This window comes from Lepisosteus platostomus, chromosome 10 (assembly GCF_059453375.1).
Source record: "Lepisosteus platostomus isolate fLepPlt1 chromosome 10, fLepPlt1.hap1, whole genome shotgun sequence".
In the NCBI taxonomy this organism is placed as follows: Eukaryota; Metazoa; Chordata; class Actinopteri; order Semionotiformes; family Lepisosteidae; genus Lepisosteus; species Lepisosteus platostomus.
In genome coordinates this window covers 9,054,375-9,074,506 of record NC_142620.1, presented here as the reverse complement: position 1 = coordinate 9,074,506, position 20,132 = coordinate 9,054,375, and the positions used below count along the sequence as shown (strand labels likewise).

The 20,132-nt window shown below is 39.3% G+C and overlaps 1 protein-coding gene across 2 annotated transcripts in view; it reads right to left on the bottom strand.

Annotated features, from left to right (window-relative positions):
- LOC148653225 (latent-transforming growth factor beta-binding protein 2-like) overlaps nucleotides 1–20,132 on the bottom strand; it is a 126,879-nt gene that overhangs the window by 95,019 nt on the left and 11,728 nt on the right. For both annotated transcript variants that reach the window (XM_088647963.1, XM_088647964.1), the window contains exon 3: nucleotides 4,917–5,184. In XM_088647963.1, coding sequence (XP_088504089.1) covers nucleotides 4,917–5,184 — 268 coding nt within the window. The remainder of the gene's footprint in view (nucleotides 1–4,916; nucleotides 5,185–20,132) is intronic.

The following is a 20,132-nucleotide window of genomic DNA, read 5'->3' as shown; positions in this document are numbered from 1 at the left end:
TTTTTTCAATACACCTTTCATGCACTGTTTTACTTCTTCAGATTAAAGTGGGAAACACAACAGAACATAATGATTAGATATACGTGCTTTAAGCTGCAACTTGTTAAGTATGTCTTCATTGTTCCTGCCTATTCTCATGCATGGTAGTTCACGGTTGTTACGGGGCGTTAGAGTCTCCCATTGCAGTGGCTAAAGAACCTCTTTGACACTATCATCACAGGTAGTCCTGGTCTGGCTTTGTCGCATGTTGCTTGTCAATCCCAAAACCAGACACCTAAACCTACAAAATGTGCTGCTGCACAACATATAGTGGTGTTCTCCAAAAAAAGGAAGCCGAAATTATTTTTCAAATCAGAAAATAAACTATAGTGTACATTATTTACATAAAAAAGACTGATGTAACAACTCAACCTATGCTTTCAACCAAAGAAGGTATTCTGAAGAAGCTGTTACTGTAGCATCCTTGATTTCCTCTCAACTAGATTTAAAAGAGGCTGTGCACACAGCCTCAAAGAGCAGAAAAGGCAAGTCCACAGTAAAAATAAAACAAGGGGGGTTTTAGTTGTGTCTACTTTGAAGAAATCATGCCGTGGCTTCATACAAGCTAATCAGCAACAAAGTCAAAAAGTCATCAAAAACCGTTGTTCTTGAACTTTTCACTTCTAAGCAGCTCATCAGGATTTGATACACCAGTTTACAACAAACAACTCAATGTATGTTTATCTATGGCTGTTTAAAAAAAAAAATCACAAACATTTGTGTTACACCACATAGCAACAGTCCAAAAGAACCATAGTTTCATATTACAAGTTAGTGAGTGGGTGACCCCATGACCCTGACCAATTCAATGCTATCCAACTTGACTGGACGCATGCTGTGAGCCTACTGGCAATGATACAAATATCCCCTGCCAGAATACTCTGAAATGGAACCGACGTGACTAACAAGGTGCTGCCGGCATGACAAATCACATCCCACTGCCTTTCCAGGAACGGAATATAAATTCACCCGCAATATATGTACAACACCTGCAAATTAAGGAGAACTGAAACGATGAAAAGTGACTTTCATTTTTAGGAACTACTTATTTATTTTCTTTTGAAGAAAGCTCTGGGATAACCTGCTGTAGGCAGCCACTTTAATCTCTGCAGACGTTGCGCGAGTCACTGGTTTAATTGACAGTAGGTCTGGCTCTCCGCACAAGCTTCTCACTGGCTGTGCTTTCGACGGTGGAGTCCAAGCCAGGCTTGTCAGTGTCTACACACCTTCCCATGTACTTAACGCAGGGTAGCCTGTTTAAGCAGATCCGATCAGAATCACTCCAGCCAGACAAAGGAACTTTAAAAAAAACATCTCATGCCTCTACAGACAATAACCAATCGCCCAATCAGTATCATCTATCATTGTTTTTCAAAAAGATGGGTAAGCAATTGCCTATATTTGGCTAAGGCTGTTGCAAGCATAAAGAAACATACAAGGTGAAAATGATGACAAAGAAGATGTAATAAAGTGTCGATGTATTTATAAAGTTGCTTTAGCATGTCTTTTCTCTACGTTTATCAAAATAGATCTGCTAAATTGCTGGATAAATACTTAGCTATGAGATTAAAAGTTACTGTTATGTAGGGCTGTTCAATCTTAAAGCTGTCTAGTCGCATCACTCATCTCAATAATATGCGAGACTCAATTTATGTGTCTGCGTAGCACAGAATCAAGGTCATAATTTTGTTTTATGTCTAATCTCCTGACTCACAAGTAAAAAATTTACATTGTATTAACATGTGCCCTGCAACTGTGTATCTTAACATCAGGATGGGATTAATTCAGGTGTCATGTGTAATCAAATTTCCCCATTTGAAGAGAAATATTTAGGACTTAAAGGTTATAAAGCGTATTACAAAATACTTAAGCATTTATTTAATTATAGGTATGTGATATAGGATTTACCTAAATATTTAATACCTTTTTATACCTAAAGATATACTGTATCTTTCAAAAACCTACACCTCATTCACCATATTTCCATGTTGTGTGCAAAAAAAGTGAGAGAAAACCAGTATAGTGATGTGACCTTAACATCTTTAAAAAAAGATTAGATTATCAAATACTTTACAGACACTTTTAGTAATAGAGTACTAATGCCTAGTTACAGTAATCCAATGCATTTCAAATTTCTCATAGGCACCCTAACAGGAAGGCTACAGAGATCAAAGCCCAGAAACAAAAGGAGAAAGGTTAATTACCCAGATTTGGGTTAAATTGTGGGTTTGAATTACAGCCATCTCTGTCTCAGGGTAAACAGTCTTATGCAGTATGCACACCTGTCCATAAAAGATAAAGTTTCCAAAAGAAAAACTGAAGGAGAACTCCAGTAACACCCCAAGTCGTTTTCAGTAAAATAGCCATCTGGTAGTTCATCACAGTTATGATGTGAAAAAGCCACCGTACGCTATCTAGACTCAATTTCCAGATAATGGTTAGATACTTCAGCAAACCAGATCATTAGCCAGATAATACATTTGCAGCAACAAAGAAGATTTGCTTAAATGCTAAATTCAAACAAATGTTTAATGTAGTTTTCTTTTTGTTTGACCATATCATCAGCATTTTGCACTTTATTGAGAATGCCAGCTTGACAAATTTGTATTACTTTTTTAATTGAGAAGATTTTACATAAAGATCTATGCGATTATTCTTTCCACATTGCAGAAGAAAAATACATAACATAGAAGAACATAGAAGAACAATTAAAACTAAAAATGAAGTATTTGGCTAGATACTGTTACTGCTAACAGTATATAAAATAAACTGACGAAGTAAGGTGGAAAATGGGAGAATTTCCCAGACATAAATACGGACATACAGCATGTATACATGCAGTGAGCATCTTGAAAGAAATGTCAGGGGAAGGGGAATGACAAAAAGCTCTTTGATTACAGCTAGAAAAGCAGTGCAAGGAAAGCTGGCCCCCAGCCCCCAAAGAAAATGGAGTAACACTAACTACTAGGGTGGTGTGCTGAATTTGAGGCTCCTGCATTTTGAGGGCAAATTAACTCAAAGCTCTCAAATGGATTTTTGACTGCATGTTTTAGTATAAAATTTTAGAGCTGTTTCTCACTGTTACCGTCACGGTAATTTAAGAGTCAGGAGAACAGGGGAGCTGGGATGGCCAAATGACGCAGGATTTGTGACCTTTCTAACTAAATCATTCCTGTGAGGAGAGCAGCCACACCTCCTCTGGAAACAACAGGGTGGACCACCGCGAAGAGAAGAGATCAGGAAACCTACAAAACATAGACTGTACAAACTATGTGCAAAATAAATATTTAATGTTTTTTAACGATTTTGCAACGGAGATGGCAGAATGTTCCTTTTCCCATACCCTGCTAAGAATGGTCCAGGCTCGAATGGACCTGTCCCTGCTTCATCATTCGGGCTAGCGCATACCAGAGAGGTACAAGGGCCACACAGCTGCAGATCAACTCCCTGCCCAGGTCCACATGACCTCATCTCATCCCCAAGCCCCTCAGGATGCTCCTCAGCTCTCGGAGGAGGTGGCAGGAACAGTCAGAGGAAAGGTCAGAGAGCCCGCATTCTGGGCATGTTTGCAGGAAATGTCTGACACCCTGCTCATACACATGGGTCTTGGCCCGGCTAATCAAAACACAGCTGACTCCCATAACGGTTGCGCTGTTTGTTTCGGCACAGGCCACTGTTTTGCTAACAGTAGACTCCACGCAGAACACAAAGGCCATCGTGTTCTGAACTACATAGCAGTGGATAGTGATCCCACTGGTGGCTTGTGCTTTTCAGGGACTCCTCTCACACCGCTTGTCCAATCCTCTCTCTGCTCTCCGGTGGGGTCAGGTGCCAGGACAAACCTACTGCATCGGTCTTACACAAGGGAGTGGGTAGTGTATGAGCTGGCTACATCGGCCTTTCCTGTGTGTGGCAGGACAAGGCAGGACTGATATTCAGAAGGCTACAGGATCCTTTATTGAATTTACACTGTATAAACGTCACTATATGTCTGACAACAATGTTCCAATACATATACGCCAGTCCTGGTAAGCTTATGCTACGATGGCTTTAATTTGCTGATGCATTTTTTTTTTCCCCAATTAACATCACTGATTTGATTTTTTTTCCCTAGCCAAATGATTAACTATAAACACTAAGGCAAACTTAAAAATGGATCAAGAATGGCTTTGTAAACTGTGAGCATTCTTGAGTTTGGGACAAATCCTTCTATCAAACTGATTTCCATTTCCAATTCTCATTTCACATCCACAGAAATGGAATTGGAAGGGAACTGGAATGGAAAACCTGGAATTGGCCCAAGGCCTGGAGCATTCCTTTGCATACTTCCTTAACACACTTAATGACACACGGCCAAAACCGAATTCTTAACCACTCCAGGTGACTGCCCTGCTAGCCTGCCAGCATGCGATTAAAACAAAGCCATCATAGATCTGAATCATGCAATAAATTCAGAGTTATAAGGTTAAATATCTTTGTTTTCAGTTACCCAGCTGAAGTATTGGTTACATTCAGATTCCTTAAAGTTCAGACATTCCTAGTCTTTTGAGTGCCAAGTTTTTTTGCTTTTATAAAGCAAGGGGTCTTTCGAGTCACCCATTTTTTTCTACCCGAGATAAGCAGAGTCTGCACCCATCTCATTAAATCTGAGCTCCGATACTCGGGATCAGTTGTGCTCTTTGCTTCTTCAAAGCAAAGCTGATTTTCTGCAGTCAAAATGAGGGTTCATGCAATTCAGGGCCAATTTTCTTCACACTGTGTTGGGAAAAAACAGACGGTTCCATTGACTCATTTAAAAAAAAAAAAACTCTGGTTGAAAATGTAATTAGTTAAAATGAAATTGCCAGAACTTTCAGGAAGAATTTTAATTGACTCACGCGGAAAGTGGCTGCCCTTCGGATTCAGGTAGTTGTCTGGGGAGCTGCCCCCTGCTGGTATTTCTTCCCTGACTGTCCTCGGGCCTCCGGTGGTTGAGCAGGGTGGAGCTGGGAGGAAGAGGCCGCAGGGCCCGTGAGGAGCCTGTCCGAACGTACACCTGCTCGGGGGCCACCTCCTCACACCTGGGGCCCTGGAAACCGGACCGGCAGACACAGGTATGAGGCCGACTGCAGGACCCTCTGTTCTGGCAGGGTGGTTGACAATCAGCTGAAAAAAACCCACCAGAAATACTCCATTAATTTTTTTCCCTTAATAGATTTCTTCCCCCTCCCCCTCCCAACATGAATACTTTTCAACATTAATGTTCTCCTTAGGTTTTAGGGTCTGCTCTTCCACACAAGATGCTGTAATCATCAAAATATTAGAACGAATACGTTTTTTAAAGTGAACATAAGAACATAAGTTGGTGTCTATTCAGTCAAATTGTTAATTTGCACAACAAGCTCTGAATAACATTTTATGTTGATAAGGTATTGTACGCTGCTACTTGTACCTTTTTAAAATACTCAGGAAACATATTCACTTCATTGCAAAATCACATTTAAAATGGACTTTTGAAGGAAAAAATGCCCATAACGAAACTGAACCTACTTCAGTCATGCAGTTGAAAAACTGAGATTCAAGCATATTTATGTGATGAGCACTAATGTCATTATAAAAACGAATTTTAAGAAAGGAGCAGGATAGTGTATTTAGGGTTTTCATTGTCTCCTACAGTGAACTGAAGAACAGCCCACCCTCCTTGTTGATTCTAGGTACCTGTTGGACTTTGGTATGCTACTAAAAACAGAATCTCTCTCTGAGTTTCTTTTTAAATACATACTGCATATACACATTCCAGATGGCACTCAGGGAATGATTTTTCTATCTTAAAGACAACAGCTGCTCTCTGCAGAAAGCAGAGAAATATTACTGACACAGATGTAAAAGTGGACAAATCGACAAATTAGCTTCCTTTTGTTTTTACTTTAATTCTGTCTTTTCAGGCCACCTGGGTTTTTTTCCCCATTGCAATTCCAATATTAGTGTTCTTAGTTTTCTGGCTGAGTTACACACTGCCTCAGAATCATGACTTGGTGCGTTTCATGTGTATTTTTGCATGCACACAATCAGTTAGGCTTTTGCCTGGCTGGTTTTCCAAGAGATGAGTTTATATTCTAGCGTTATGACAAAACCATCTGACCCCTATCTTCTGGCGCTCTTCTTGAACAGCAGTACTAACAGACCTAAACTTAAAACAGCACCATACAGATTTAGTTATCAGGTATAATTAATATGTTTACATTGCAGTTAGTCTCTGGGCTTAAAATCATGGTACATGCCAGGGGCCAAAATTGGCTAAACTTACTAAGAGCTCTGGTCAGCTCTATAATCCAGATATCAACAGTTCAAGCCTAGCCCATGTCATTATTGACATATAACCAGGATATCTGTGTCCTGCTACACATCAGTGACCCCTGAGACTTGCAGGGTGTGTGAGAGCTGGCAGTGTCCAACAGTGAAAGCTTTCAGCCCCTGAAGAACCGTGTCTAACAGGCCAAAGGGCTAGAGAGAATGCATGTTGTCATCTTTACTGTGCTTGAGGCTTTTAGAGGCTGGCCGAGGTGATTAATAATGTGCTGTTTAAAACTGGAAAGAATATTTCACAATTGTAGTTTTTTTTTAAAAATATGATAGAATCCCTAATTATTATTTTTTTACCCACCAGGTTTTGGAATAGCCAGTTGTGTGCTTGTCATGTCTCAGCTTGCTGCTATGAACCTCATGACCACCCACAGGGAAGAATGAGGAACTAGAAAGTGCAGGTAGACTCCACTTCCAACCTGCCCACCTAGGAGCCATTTGTCTTGGAACACGTCACAGGCTGCACAGCGCTGTAGCAGAGGTTCAGGAGAACAGGCACATCCCTCAGCAACAGTACTGCATGCATGCAGCCGTGCAAACTGCAGGCTCACTGAGCAGTGAAGAGTTGAGAGAGCCCTTCCCAGCTATCCACCCTACCTTTGGCGGCAAATCTTAAATTTTAAGAAAGGGAAAAAGTAATACAATTAACTGTTGTGTTTTTTATGTACACAAAAGAATATTAAATCTGAATGTTCTTTTGCTATTACACTGCTTTCTTACATATAGACTCTTTCAGATAAAGTTAATCTAGGCAGTCAAAAGCTCTTCTGGAGAAGCATAACTATTTAGTGTCTGATGCAAGTTTTCCACCAAAGAATGAAATTAAATTTGCATGGATTGAGTTAAGTGAGGAGTTAAATATGTCATCTACCAAAGAGACGTACACTTGGATTCATGCCACTTTAATGAAAAGAGTCTGCAAAAACTCATATTACAAGGATTTCTGGGCATAGCTCTGTAGCTTAAGGAGCAAACAACTCCACAGCGAATCCTGGGGAAGAATAACAAACAGCAGTTTTAGCAAAAACAAATCTGAAGCATTATCAGCTTTATGCATTGTTTGGTCGGAATTATAAAGATCTTCACAGTTCATGCCCGATGGGAAAAAGGCGATGTCATGGCCCTGACGAGAGTCTCAACTGACAAAAGCACATGCTCGGAGCAGTTCAGAAACCCCTGGTTTGAATCAGCAGCATGCTGTTAGCTGACTGACGGGGCAGTGCGGAAAGCAGGCCAGAGTTTCTTCCACTTGCTGCAAAACACTAAATTTCACTAGATAGCCAAGGTGCATTGGACTACCTGCCATTCCTTCTGTAGGAGATGCATCAGCTCCTCCATCCCACAGCCTAGTGCCACTGTTTGTGCTACAGACTTGCAGTTTGAAAAGACGCAGCAGCATACTGTAACTGTGCATTATTCAGCAGATAAGATACATGGCTTCTGCTCTCTGATTTGCCCAGGGCAGAGGGAGACAACACACGTGATTGAGATACAAAAAAAAATATCTTTGATGACTCAAAACAACAAAAAAAACCATAATAAAGACCAATCTGATGGAATATTGTGTTTTTTGCCATGCTAAGAGCAAGGACCTTCCTTGGTTACCTATTGAAACATATTTTAGCATTTCCAAACACACCTATGGATACACACAGATATACTATACAAACATTGAAAAAAAATGGTCTAAATGATTAAGAAATTGCTTTCAACCACCTCAGAGTTTTTTTTTCCTCCAGCCTTCCTCAAAGATACACCACATCCCTCAGAAGAGATAGCTGTTCTCGGGAGGAAAGGTCTTTCTTCTCAGGTTAACAGCCCTGAACAAATCAGTCCCAGCTGGGCTTCACACTACTTTCCATACCACGTTAAAACGTCTTTAACAAGATCCTCAAATTCAGCATTTTATATGGAGCCAAACTATCAGTCATGGTATGAGAAGGCTATATAATGAAATTCCTCAAAATATTTGTGTAAACATATTAGCTCTAGACATTTCTTCCTAGAGCACCACAACTTGACTTAAAGCATTAACTAAATCCAAAGAAACTCCCTTGGATGTTGTTTATGTTTTTATTATATGAATATTGCCTTCAAAATATCCTTTATTTTTATACTAGTTCCGAAGGCTAGGATCCCTTACAAGTAAACATGTTTATATTACATTCAAGAAGGGTAGCAATAGCACGAGGGAAACTTAACATTAAGCATCCTGACTACTGTATTTGTACTGCAGTTAAGTCACCGTTTGTACAACATTTAGCAAAATAATTTTTAGAACTGCGGTTTTGATTTCAGCGTTTTCCAAGTCAGTGACTGCCTTTTGTATCATAATTGTAATTGGAATTTGAAAAAAATACAAATGTAGTAAAAACAACATTTGCTCTCGTATCAATAAAATACTAGTGACTGGATGGGACAATGGGACACACGTCCATCAACAATACAGCTTTCCTTGCTAACATTTCCTGCCCTTACATTTATTTATTGTCTTATCACCTAATGTTGGCCTACATACTGTACCACTGTGAAACAAGAGCTTAGTTTTAGGTACAAAAACAAGCGTTCTTGCAGTCCTCCATTGCTCTCATTGACTCCAAGATGTACTCAGAACACCCCCTTTGGTTAATGGAGCTTTGAGTTTGTTCTTTGAAACACCTCTGTGAAGCACAGGCCTAGAGGTCATCCATGAGTGTGAGAGAAGTGCCATCCCCCTGTCAATGTTTTTACAGAAGGCTTAGCCTGCCTCTATTATCACTGTAGATTTCAACTGTCAGCTTGCTGTAAGGATTTCAAAAGCGATATTTAAAATAAAATCATGACTTGCAATGTGAAACTGCACTTTCTCTTGTTACTGTGGATGTGCAAAGGCTTTTAACTGCTACCCATCGGAGGAACTAAATGTAAAAAAGCCTTAGACCTTCTGACACTTAGATCTCTCCTCCACTGCAATGTGCCGAAGATGAAACAAAGGGCACTCCCCAAAGCCCAGAGTCAAGCTGTTCATGGCTTGACTTCTGCTTCAAGACTGCGTATTTCAGGAGCTGTATTCCTTCAGCAGGACTGCTATGGTATGTTTTTGTGCTGTTAAAATTATCTCCACACTGACAGTCTTCTCCTCCTCCCTTCACAGTGATTCAAACTATAGCACTTCCACACTTCACTCATTCAACTCGGGCCATCCTAAGCCGAATATCTGACATTGCCAGAGAACCAATTAAAATTATTTCATTTCCTTTAAAAGATCACTGATACAGCATGGAGCTCACCTGATCTTCACTCTGCGGAAGACATACCTGCTATTGAAATCTCATAATCTGGGGCTGCACTCCTGCAGTTTGGTCTCATTATAGGCTGCTAAAATCGAGAAGTACAATGAATGACTTGCACAGGAGGTAGTATTCAGATGATCCGTTATGTTTATGATGCCTTATTGCTTCAAACCAGACTGTGCAACCAAAAAAAGTGGAAACTACAGCAACAGATGCCATTATGTGCCCTGTATATATATATAAAACCTTCCTTAATAAAATTATAAATCCGAACAGATTTTTAGAAAACAATAAAATAGTGTTCTAAAAAGTATGCTATTTATCAGCATATCCTTTTTTGTCACTTCAGTTGATCTTTTTAAGCACAACCTGATCTTGTTAACAACTGTGAATTTGTATTAGTTTTATCTATTACACTTCTGGGGAATCAACAGAATAAAACACCTGGATCTCTTCTGGTTTGCTCTGTTTCTAAGCTACCGAACATTCCTTTAGTAAAAAAAGGTCAGCCATCCTGCCATTCAGGATTTTTTTTTTAAATAAGAAGACCTGCTGTCCTGTCAAAAGAGATTATTAGGTCAAGTGTTCCAACATTTTAGCCGGCTGTGCTTCATTAGGGAACATGCATCAAGTCCGCCAACTAAACCAAGCGTTAAAGAGCAGTTTTTAATTTGCTGGTGTTGCTTAAGGACATTATTTCCATGAAAAATATACAATTCTTTCCTTTGTATTTACTCCCCTCACAGAACCACTTTGAATCGGAGCTTCACAGCACCTGGCAGTTGTTCATTTCAAACCAGCACATGGTGGCACAGTTTATATATGGTAGAAGAAAGATGCCACTGGCAAGAAATCATCACAATGTTTCCAATTTGTAATTGGCGGAAGCTATGATTTAATTTTGGAATTAAAAATTATTTATCTAAAATATGTGCCTAAATGTTGTGCATTTAAAAGGGATCCGGTCAGAAATTGCTGTTCCTTAAGCAAATACCGCAAAGTGAAATTTTGGTGGAAACTATAAAGTACCACACGAAGCCTAATAATATCCGATATTAAAGAAAGGAAGTAAAAGAGTCATATAGAAAGCCACATAAGAAAAGGGTCAGCTTGTACAACAAATGTATTTAAATCAGCAAAACTGTCCACATAAGAGAGTATAATCTGGCATTTTATATTTAAAAAATAATCCATAAATTAGAAACCTGAGAACTGTTCTGAAGGTTTTTAAGCAAGTCTCTACAAGTCTCTCCCCATGCAGTGCTGCAAAAATCCCACATGTGTGAAAGAAAAAAAAAAGTCTGCTTCACTGTAACAGTGTGAGGGGAAGGGTGAGTACACCTAGCAAAACCTAGAGCATATGTAGTGCCAGAGTGTAGCAGGACACGGCTACCTGGCCTGGAACAGGAGAAGTGTCAAAAGCCGGATGAAAAATAACACTGTTTGACTGCAGGATAATGCATTCAATAATCAAACAATATCCATCTAAATTTAAAAGTGGTGCATCATGTCCCAAATACAACTATGAGGAGATCATCATCATCAAGATCTATTGCCATGAAGATACACCTTGCATGAGCTGATCCTTCTGCTTTGATGTCAAATTGATCTAATTCGTTCAAATTTCATCTTGTTGAAGGGCAACCCATGCTCTGATGAAATCCCTACTCTCAAAGCCTGTTAGTTTTGGGGCAGTCTTCAAATCACATTGATCAGGCTCAAGGCACCAATGTACAGTAGATGGCGATTATCAACCATGGAGCTTGCTGAAGACATGAGTCTACCGGGTCTCATAGTCCTGTTTTGCACTGTCACAAAGATGTGACTCCCAGGGTGCCTTGAGAGCGTTCCCAACAGCAAGGAACCAGCCTTTGGTGATCTATCAGTGGAGTAGTGGTTAGGGCTCTGGACTTCAGCACAGAGGGGCTTGGGTTCAAATCTAAGGTTGCTGTGACCTGCTGCTGTACCCCTCAGCAATTACTCCATTAAACACTCTGCTGTGGAAATTGGTGCTCGTCAGGTCATCATCATAAATCAGAATTGATCGATTTGTTGGGTTAAATAAAAGGTTAAAAAAACACAAGGGCTGCTGGAGTCCATGAATCCTGGGTCTGACCACATATTCTACATAAAAACAAACACAGCCGAGTCAAGAGTGCTCAGTTGTACCTCTGACAAAGGCTTATCCCAGTTTTCCAACCCACTTATGGGCACACTGTGTGTATTACAGCTAAGCTTTAAATATATGTATAAGATATATTGGAGGTATTAAATTCAGCATCTTCTTCTAAAGGATTGACCTTTTTTTCCCCCAAATAAAACATAAGAACAAAATTTGTATTTGGAAAAAAAAGACAACCTAAATTTAAACACAGCTAGAAACAGTGGCCTTCCGTTAAACTATGCTAGTCGAGGTGTTTTCCCAAGCGAGATAATATTTCAAGTAAATGTGAAGATCGTCGGTTTTGTCCTAATCCCATGTATTGTAACTACATGGTTTTCCCCATGATGTGCAGTACTCATATTAGCTTCATAGTTTCCCTCAAGCTTGGTGGGATATTTTGTTTTTACCTTCAACTGACCCAAGACACTATTGTGATGAACACATTGTGATGAAAAATATTTTCCCTGTGTGCAATGTAGATTAATGGAGAAGTGTGTGCGCGCACGCACACACACACACACCAAAAACACACGTGCTTTTAAAACCAGAAAATAATAGCAAAACAACTTCCATATGTCTGCAGAAGACATTTAGAAGGGAAAATGATATATGACATGCCATGTGTTCTGCAGAACTGAGCTCTTGGCAATAATGAAATTTTTCACTGAGGAAGTATGTTATTTGCTCATCTTGTATCAAAACCACCCCAACTTTATGATCTCCTCACAGTGGCTTACTACCAACTGAACTACAAATAGCCTGATTTCTGCACAATCCCCATTGCTTCATGCTAATTAAAAATAAAGTAATGAAAATGTCTTATTAATTTATGTATGGCTGTTGGTATTTTACAGAATACAAAACATACCCCACATGGCTATGACAAAGTTAATATTAGACGCAAGAAAGCAACTATTTGGCAGTCAACCAACAACAAAATTGCTTTTATTTTTTTCTTTCTTCTCTGATTTGAGCTGCTATCTAAAAAATAGAATTGTTTTACCATGTATTATTGGTACAGATGTATTAACAGTATTTCAGACATGGGATGAAGGTGTGACTTTAAAGCTCTACTAAATTTTTCTGACAACCTGTTAATCAGTAAGAGCCAAGGTTTCCCAACTTTAACCTAGTTAACAAATGCCACTTACTACTCATTGTTACAACCTACAGGATCTTCAATAAAATGATTGGATTTTTGTGCCAGTTAAATTAAAGTTCTACAATGGCATTATAGAACCATGGTTTCTAACTCATGCCTCTAAGGTTCCTTGAGAAAATCTTTCTCCCAGGATAGGTGAATGAGGCTCACAGCCATAAGCACAACACACACTGTCACTACTTTGACTTCAAACATTTCAGTAATTGTGTGTGATGCACAAACTGAAATCAAATCACTTATTTGAGACAACTTATTTGGTACTTTAGTGCTGTTCAGCGTACATCAGGGCTTGTCTGTGTGTAACGCCTCTTTACCTTCAGAGTTTTTTTTCAGGCCTTTACTCACCAGTAATCATTCTTAGTTATTACTCACCAGAGAGGGGAGGCAGGACAAAAAAGCTGCCAATCGGTTGCCCGATTTAACCGAGTGGCAGAGTTTGGCTCTAACAGGCAGAGATATTTAAGTCGAATCAATTTTGGTAGAGATTCTTTTTTACAATAACAGCCCTAAATTATAAATATTTTGGATACCTAAGAGTTTATATTTGACAGTGACAAAAGACGCCTTCAATGCAGGACAATTACATGTTCCGAAGGATTATATCATTGTTGGTTTTTATTGTTCACAGTGAACAGAAGTCACAGGATACTTGAATCCAGGTATCTTCTCTTTGCATCACAATATTTATTCCACGATGCAAAACATCAAGGAGGTTTTTTTTAAATTGAACCATGTTTGCATTCCAGTGAAGTTTTTTTTCCAAATAGAAGTTTCTCATATAATTTCCTCTTCAATCAGAAGACAAATTAGAAAAATCAATCTTGATGACAAAGGTATGTTAGATGAACTATCGTAGTTAGTAACCAGAAGATCAGTCCAAAGTGAACTGAATGGCATTTGAGGCAGAGACTGAAAACAGCTGGCTTCTAAACAGCAGCAAAGGTTTGTCTAACAAATTAAGCGCATCCAGCCCCTAACCTCAATAACAAAGTGTGCTGGCCATGGTTTGTATCGATTACAGAGCTGTCTAACAGCCTACAAAGCTCTCCTGACAGTCAGCCAGAGTTATGACACTGAACTGGTAACCGCTTAACCTTCTAGGTTTTCACCGAAGCCCTGAAAAACAGTCCTTACTGACACAGTACTGCACAGAGGTCTGTACTGTAATTATTTCGTTTCCCACTGAACCGCATACCTAGAAGAATCCAAGATACATACAGAGCTGCCACTACACGCTTACTGTAAAAAACACACCTGAAGTGAAAAGGCGAATGCTTTCACACATAAGCAGCAAATGTTTTTTTTTTCTTGATATACTCTGCAAATGATCTCATTTTTAAGAGCCGATTTAAAGGCAGGATTGTGGTCAAACATTTATCCACATTGAAAAGAATCCAAACCTTGCTTTCCAGTGGTATATGATTAGATCTCTGCTTTGCATCTTGTGCTAGCCACTGATTTTAAATATTTCCTTAGCAACTGAAAAGCTTGTAAGCATATGTTGGGGACACAGGTGATTTGAGTAATTAAGACTAAATGTACTTACAAAGGATACAAAAATGAATGAACCATTTTTACAATATATTACGCACAGTGAGTCTTTTTTCTCTCAGTGCTTACAGCCCAGGAGGCCCCGCTAGCCTTGGCTGTCTAGAACATCTTCAGAACCTGTTGAAACTATTTGTTTCACCACAATTGTATGTATATAGTTTAAATAGTAATCTAATGTGAGCAACCGGACAGTGGTGGGGAGTCCATCCTTAAAGAATCTTAAATTGATACACAAGAAGTGTTAACTGGAATGCAAAGCTATATCACCCTGCAACTCACAACTGGCAACCCACTGAAGCTAAGCAGGTATGAATCTGGCCAATACCTGAATGGGAGACCTCCTGGGAAAGCTAAGGTTGCTGCTGGAAGAGGTGCTAGGGGGTGCTCACCCTGCGGTCTGTGTGGGTCCTAATGCCCCAGTATAGTGATGAGGACATTATACTGTTAAAAGAAGCAGTCCTTCACATGAGATGCAAAACTGAGGTCCTGACTCTCCCTGATCATTAAAAATCCCATTGAAAAGAGTAAGGGCACTAATTCCAGTGTCCTGGCCAAATGTCCCCCTTGACCTTTTCTAGTCATGGCGTCCTAATAATCCCCATCTATAAATTGGCTTCATCACTCTGTTCTGTTAAGCTTTTGAGTGAAGTTTCCAGAAAAGTGCTATATAAGTGTAATAAATTATTATTAACTGCTAAATCATTGCCATTATGATACTTGAAGTGCTCCACACCATTTTTAATTGCCATTCTTTAAATCAGACACCGACACTTAAATATCCCCTTCCTTTATCAGATTTTTTTTTATTAAAGTCTCCTGTTTTTTACTGAAACAGAACTGTATAATGCATCTCCTGAAGGGGACGAGAGAAACATCCCTAAAAAAATAAGCGGTGAATCGTCCACACCAACTCCGCCAACGACAGCAGCATCCAGAAGAGGAAGTATCACTTTAGCATCACTAATCCTGTGGAGGTTTTTTCTTTTTTCTTGTTTAACAGATTTCAAACCAAACTACTTCTGCATATGTTCAGCATGACGTTACTTAAATGAAGTAACTGTTACACTGCATTTGGCCGAGCAACCGGCACTTGAAACTAAACATACAAGATTACTAATGGTGTCTCCAAAGTGGAAGGTTTTAATCTTTCTCTAATAGCAGTGTGGATATGATCAAATTAAGTAAGAATTCTGTACGAGGGTGAGATTGTCTTTTGGACAGAGAAGCAGACTTTATGCATGAAAAGTTATTTTAAGGTTGGATGGGGCCCTAAGCAGCTCAGCAGGCCAAGGAAAGCTGGAAAGCAATCAAAAAGAAACTCCTTTCTACCGCCTTTCATTCCGTCAATCATTAGGTCTTCCAGAAAGCTTGGAAGCGATTTTACCTTTATTTTTTTGCATAAAGATGTATTTTCAAAACTGCCACCCTATAGTAAGCAGGATATTTACTTCTTTCCAGGTTATAATCCCGGTCTCTGTGGTCCACTTTGGCAAAGGTTTTTCTACTGCTTTTAGCGAAATATCACACGTAATAAAATAAAATAGACCACATTATGGGTTTAAACTGTTCCAGTCTGCCATGCTGACTAAACTGTAATTACACACAATAAAAATGGAATCGATGTATAGTTAGCGGAGTACAACCAAAGCATTTTTACACAGTTGTGCTCATTATATATAAGATGAAGGCTTAATCTGTGTATAAAGTTAGCCTGTATAATAACTTGGGATGGACTTGATGGATGAGTTTAATCGCAGCAACTGCGTGGTGACCACAGAGACTCTATTATTCCAGTCCTACATTCCATTCAGCCTATAAAGATTAAGTCACATTTCTCCTTAACTCATCAAACATCCATGGTATAAAAGTAGGAGGAGAATCCCTTCCCCGAAATTCCTCATTTACTGTGATTCAGTAAGCCACTGCTTGTTCTTCATCTTGGGAGAAACCCAATGAAATTCTATGGTTCTGGCTGGCTGGGTAGAATGTGAAGTGTAATATGTCCACAGGGATTTTAGGACCTCACAGGACAGAGCAATAAAGATGAAAATAAAGCAAGTTTTGTTCCTTTTCCCCAGACAGGGAGAATGAAGAAGAGGAGACTGGCTTGTCCGGCCCGCCCACCCATTGAGCTGTTCATCCTTTGGGGTGCTTTAAGCACTACAGCTGCGTGCAGCAGAACCCACAAGCCTTCTGCCATCCTACTGTCACGCCCTCTGCGTCTAGAGGGCGGTTCTACTCTGTCCTGTTCCTACAGTAGTTTCTCTGTGCTTTTCTTGTCCTTCTGGTGTGTCTTTGTGTGGGGCTATATAATTCTGGGTCACCCTTTGCTCCTCGATCAGCATTTAGCATCTCCTCCGCGGCCTGAGGGCAAAGGTTTTTACCCGACATCGTCTGACCTCCTGAGCCCGAGCTAAACCCATTTTGCCGCTATGCATAAGCTCTTTCTCTCCTGGCCATTCCACAGCGTGCCTTTCCGACATCCGTGACACCTACAAGCCACAGATTCTTCCATTGTTCTTGGGAGCAAAAGACCTTTGGTGCACTAATTCCAAACTGAAAATGCAAGACTCCCAATGTCTGTAACTTACAGCCCACCTCACACTTGAATCACCTTTACCAGCTGAGCCACATTGGAGCTCCAGTAAAGCAAGACCATTCACAGACTGGTGCTTACGGGCCAAAACCTTTTTATATACTTTCTCTGAAGTTAAAACCTGCACAGTTAAAAATGCACTGGCCTGGAGATCCCTATTAAATCACTACACATGTTTTAAGGGCTTGGTTCACCGATAATTAAATAACTGTTTCATGTACACAGTATATTATCTGAGTTACAATATTATGTAAGTGGAAGAACAGATGTGAGTGGCAGTATTTTTCATTTTTGGACTATCTGTTTACATGAACACTTGTGGTCTCATATGTTTAGAATCTAATCTGGGATTAAATTAATACTTTTTCCCACCCATTCATTACTAACAAATTGTAAATATAGCATGCAATTCTGCTGGGGAAACCCAAGAAGCCACTGACAAAGACAAACTGGTACTTGATGTGATGATTGGAAAGTAGGACAAATCAATTTGGTTCGGTCTTCCACTGTCATTTTGTTCCTGAACTGAAAAAGGAGATAACCCATGTGCATAAAATATATTTTATATTTTTCTAACAATTAAGATAGATTTTCCTATTGGGAATGCAAATTATTTTGCACCATCTCGACAACCTAAATCAATGTTCATGTTAAACTTTAAAGGGCTTGAAACAGAATAATATTTGTGCTTGCTAAAAATATGGTTGGTTTTATGCAATATCAAACACCTGAATAAAGTGTGTCTTTTAATAAAGTGGACTATTATATCAATAAGTTCATTTCCACTTCTGGCCCCTTAAGAAATTCAAATGAAAGGCAACCAAACATTTAAGAATTTCCTTTTTTATATTTCACTTGGCTGCAAAAGCTTTGAGTATTTAAGACTCAAATCAAGCACCCATGGTGATTTATTATAGTGAGCTGAGGAATTTCTGTAATCTTAGAAAGCCTGAGACATCAGCTCTCTGCTATTATTAATCAAGGTGCACAGTATTATCACTCCCCATCATTCCAGGCTGGTCTAAACCTGTTAGATTTCAAGCACAATACACATCTGCAACTCTACTGAACTCCCCCCCACCCCCCTTGGGTACAACAACAACAATTAGAAAACCAACCCTAATTGCAATTAATACATGGAAATGGCAAGAAGTTCAGTTACCAGAGTAGCCAAGATGCTCAATGAAAAATAATACATCTCATTGGGAAATATTTTTGAATTAGCTACAGTTATTAAATCTCCCACCATTAAGCGCCTATCCAGTTGGGATTTCAAAAAAATGTGAAAGATTTTTTAAGTTCTTTAACAAAATTAGCAAAGCATCAGGTGAAAGACAGGTGCGTTTTAAATGTGCTGGCCACAGTGGCTACTCTTTGGAAATGCAATGGCTGCCGAGCCCATTTAGTTGAAATTCTATATAGACTTCCATAACAGCAACCCCTGCCATACTGCCACGCCTGAAAGGTTACCGATTCATTAGACACTTTACAGGGAAAAAAAGCATATCTTCAGGTAGATCCATTAACTGAACACACAAAGCAGGTCTCTGGGCATCATTCCCCTTTCAAAATGAAAGGGTCATTTCTTTATGATTAACTTTCTCCTTTTGCTCATTGCAATGTACCCTGCTGTAAAGTGTCTAACACGCACAGCACTGCAGTAGAATGCTAGACATTTACCAGATTTTAGGCTTGTTCCTCTCCATTTGACGGAATTTGACCAAATTGAAATCTGTTTCTGGCCACGAAGCACTAAAGCACTCAGGACAGTATGTAATTGGTTCTATTTTTACATGTGGGCCCTGCTGCTCCTGGTGTGAAAGGGTGTTTTTTTTTTAAAGAACAGATGTAAAACTGCTGCAGCAGACCTCACCGATGCACAAAATGCAAACTCCTCTTCCAAGGAGTGCACTGAACTGCATGGAAACATCAAATGTAAAGAATCAGCCATTTAAACAAAAAGGAAGCACCAAATATACAGTATACCTTGGTTTATACAGCTTAATCCTAATTAGTTATAATTACCGATTTTATAAGATGCCCCCTTAATACAGGTCTTTAGCAGGATGTTTTGTTTCCAGCACTGCAAGAGGACAACTATATTTAGGCACTGCCAGCATCATTAGTGCTCGGTTTTATTAATCCCAGTGGGAGGACACCAATTGAATTTACCATGGCTCACCGTTACAAATAAAAAGGAATGGCATAGTTCCTGAAGTGCCACCCATTTGGAAGCTAGACGACTTTGCTTTTCATTTCTCAAAATTAGCACCAAATGTGTGTTTACTGGTTCCAACCCAAAGGTCAGTTCTGATGTCATTCTCCAAGACAAATTTACACCACAATTACTTACTTTTACTTAAGTTCCTGTATTTGAAACCATAATCGCTTCCATCAGATATCATTTGGCAGTCCTCATTAAAAAAAAAAAACAACTTGTTTTTTTTACCAAGAAAATGCATCTGAGAACTGAAAATGTCTCAGGTGAAGGATTTTACATTTCTGTTCGATTTCTGCTCAAAGACCACTTTTACATAAGTCACCTTAAGTAAAGCAATTAAAGACTGCTGTCTTAGAAAAACAAGTGCTATTGTACTTCGGCGTACTGCAGTTCAGGCTGTTGCAGGGCTTATTGGTCTTCAAAACTGCTGAGTCACTACCTTAATTTATCTGATATAATGAGAAACCAGGACATTTTAGAAGAGGGAGAAACAGGTGGTGACTTTCTTGGATTTCCACATTTAAACAACTTTCAGCTGTAACAGGAACTAATAATAAATAAGATTAGAAAGTCTTAAAAGGAGATAATAAAGGCTCTGGACTGATACCAGCTTTATGATGTCCATCTGCTCTAGCAGAGTATAAACCGAGGTTTGCTAATAATCGTAATAGTTTGTTCTATGAACTGAGTTTTAGGAATAAGGTAGACCAATTTTCAGAAACCTGGCTTCTCATAAAAGAATTAAGAGCAGTGCCTCAACAATGTTTTAATATACAAAAATTTCA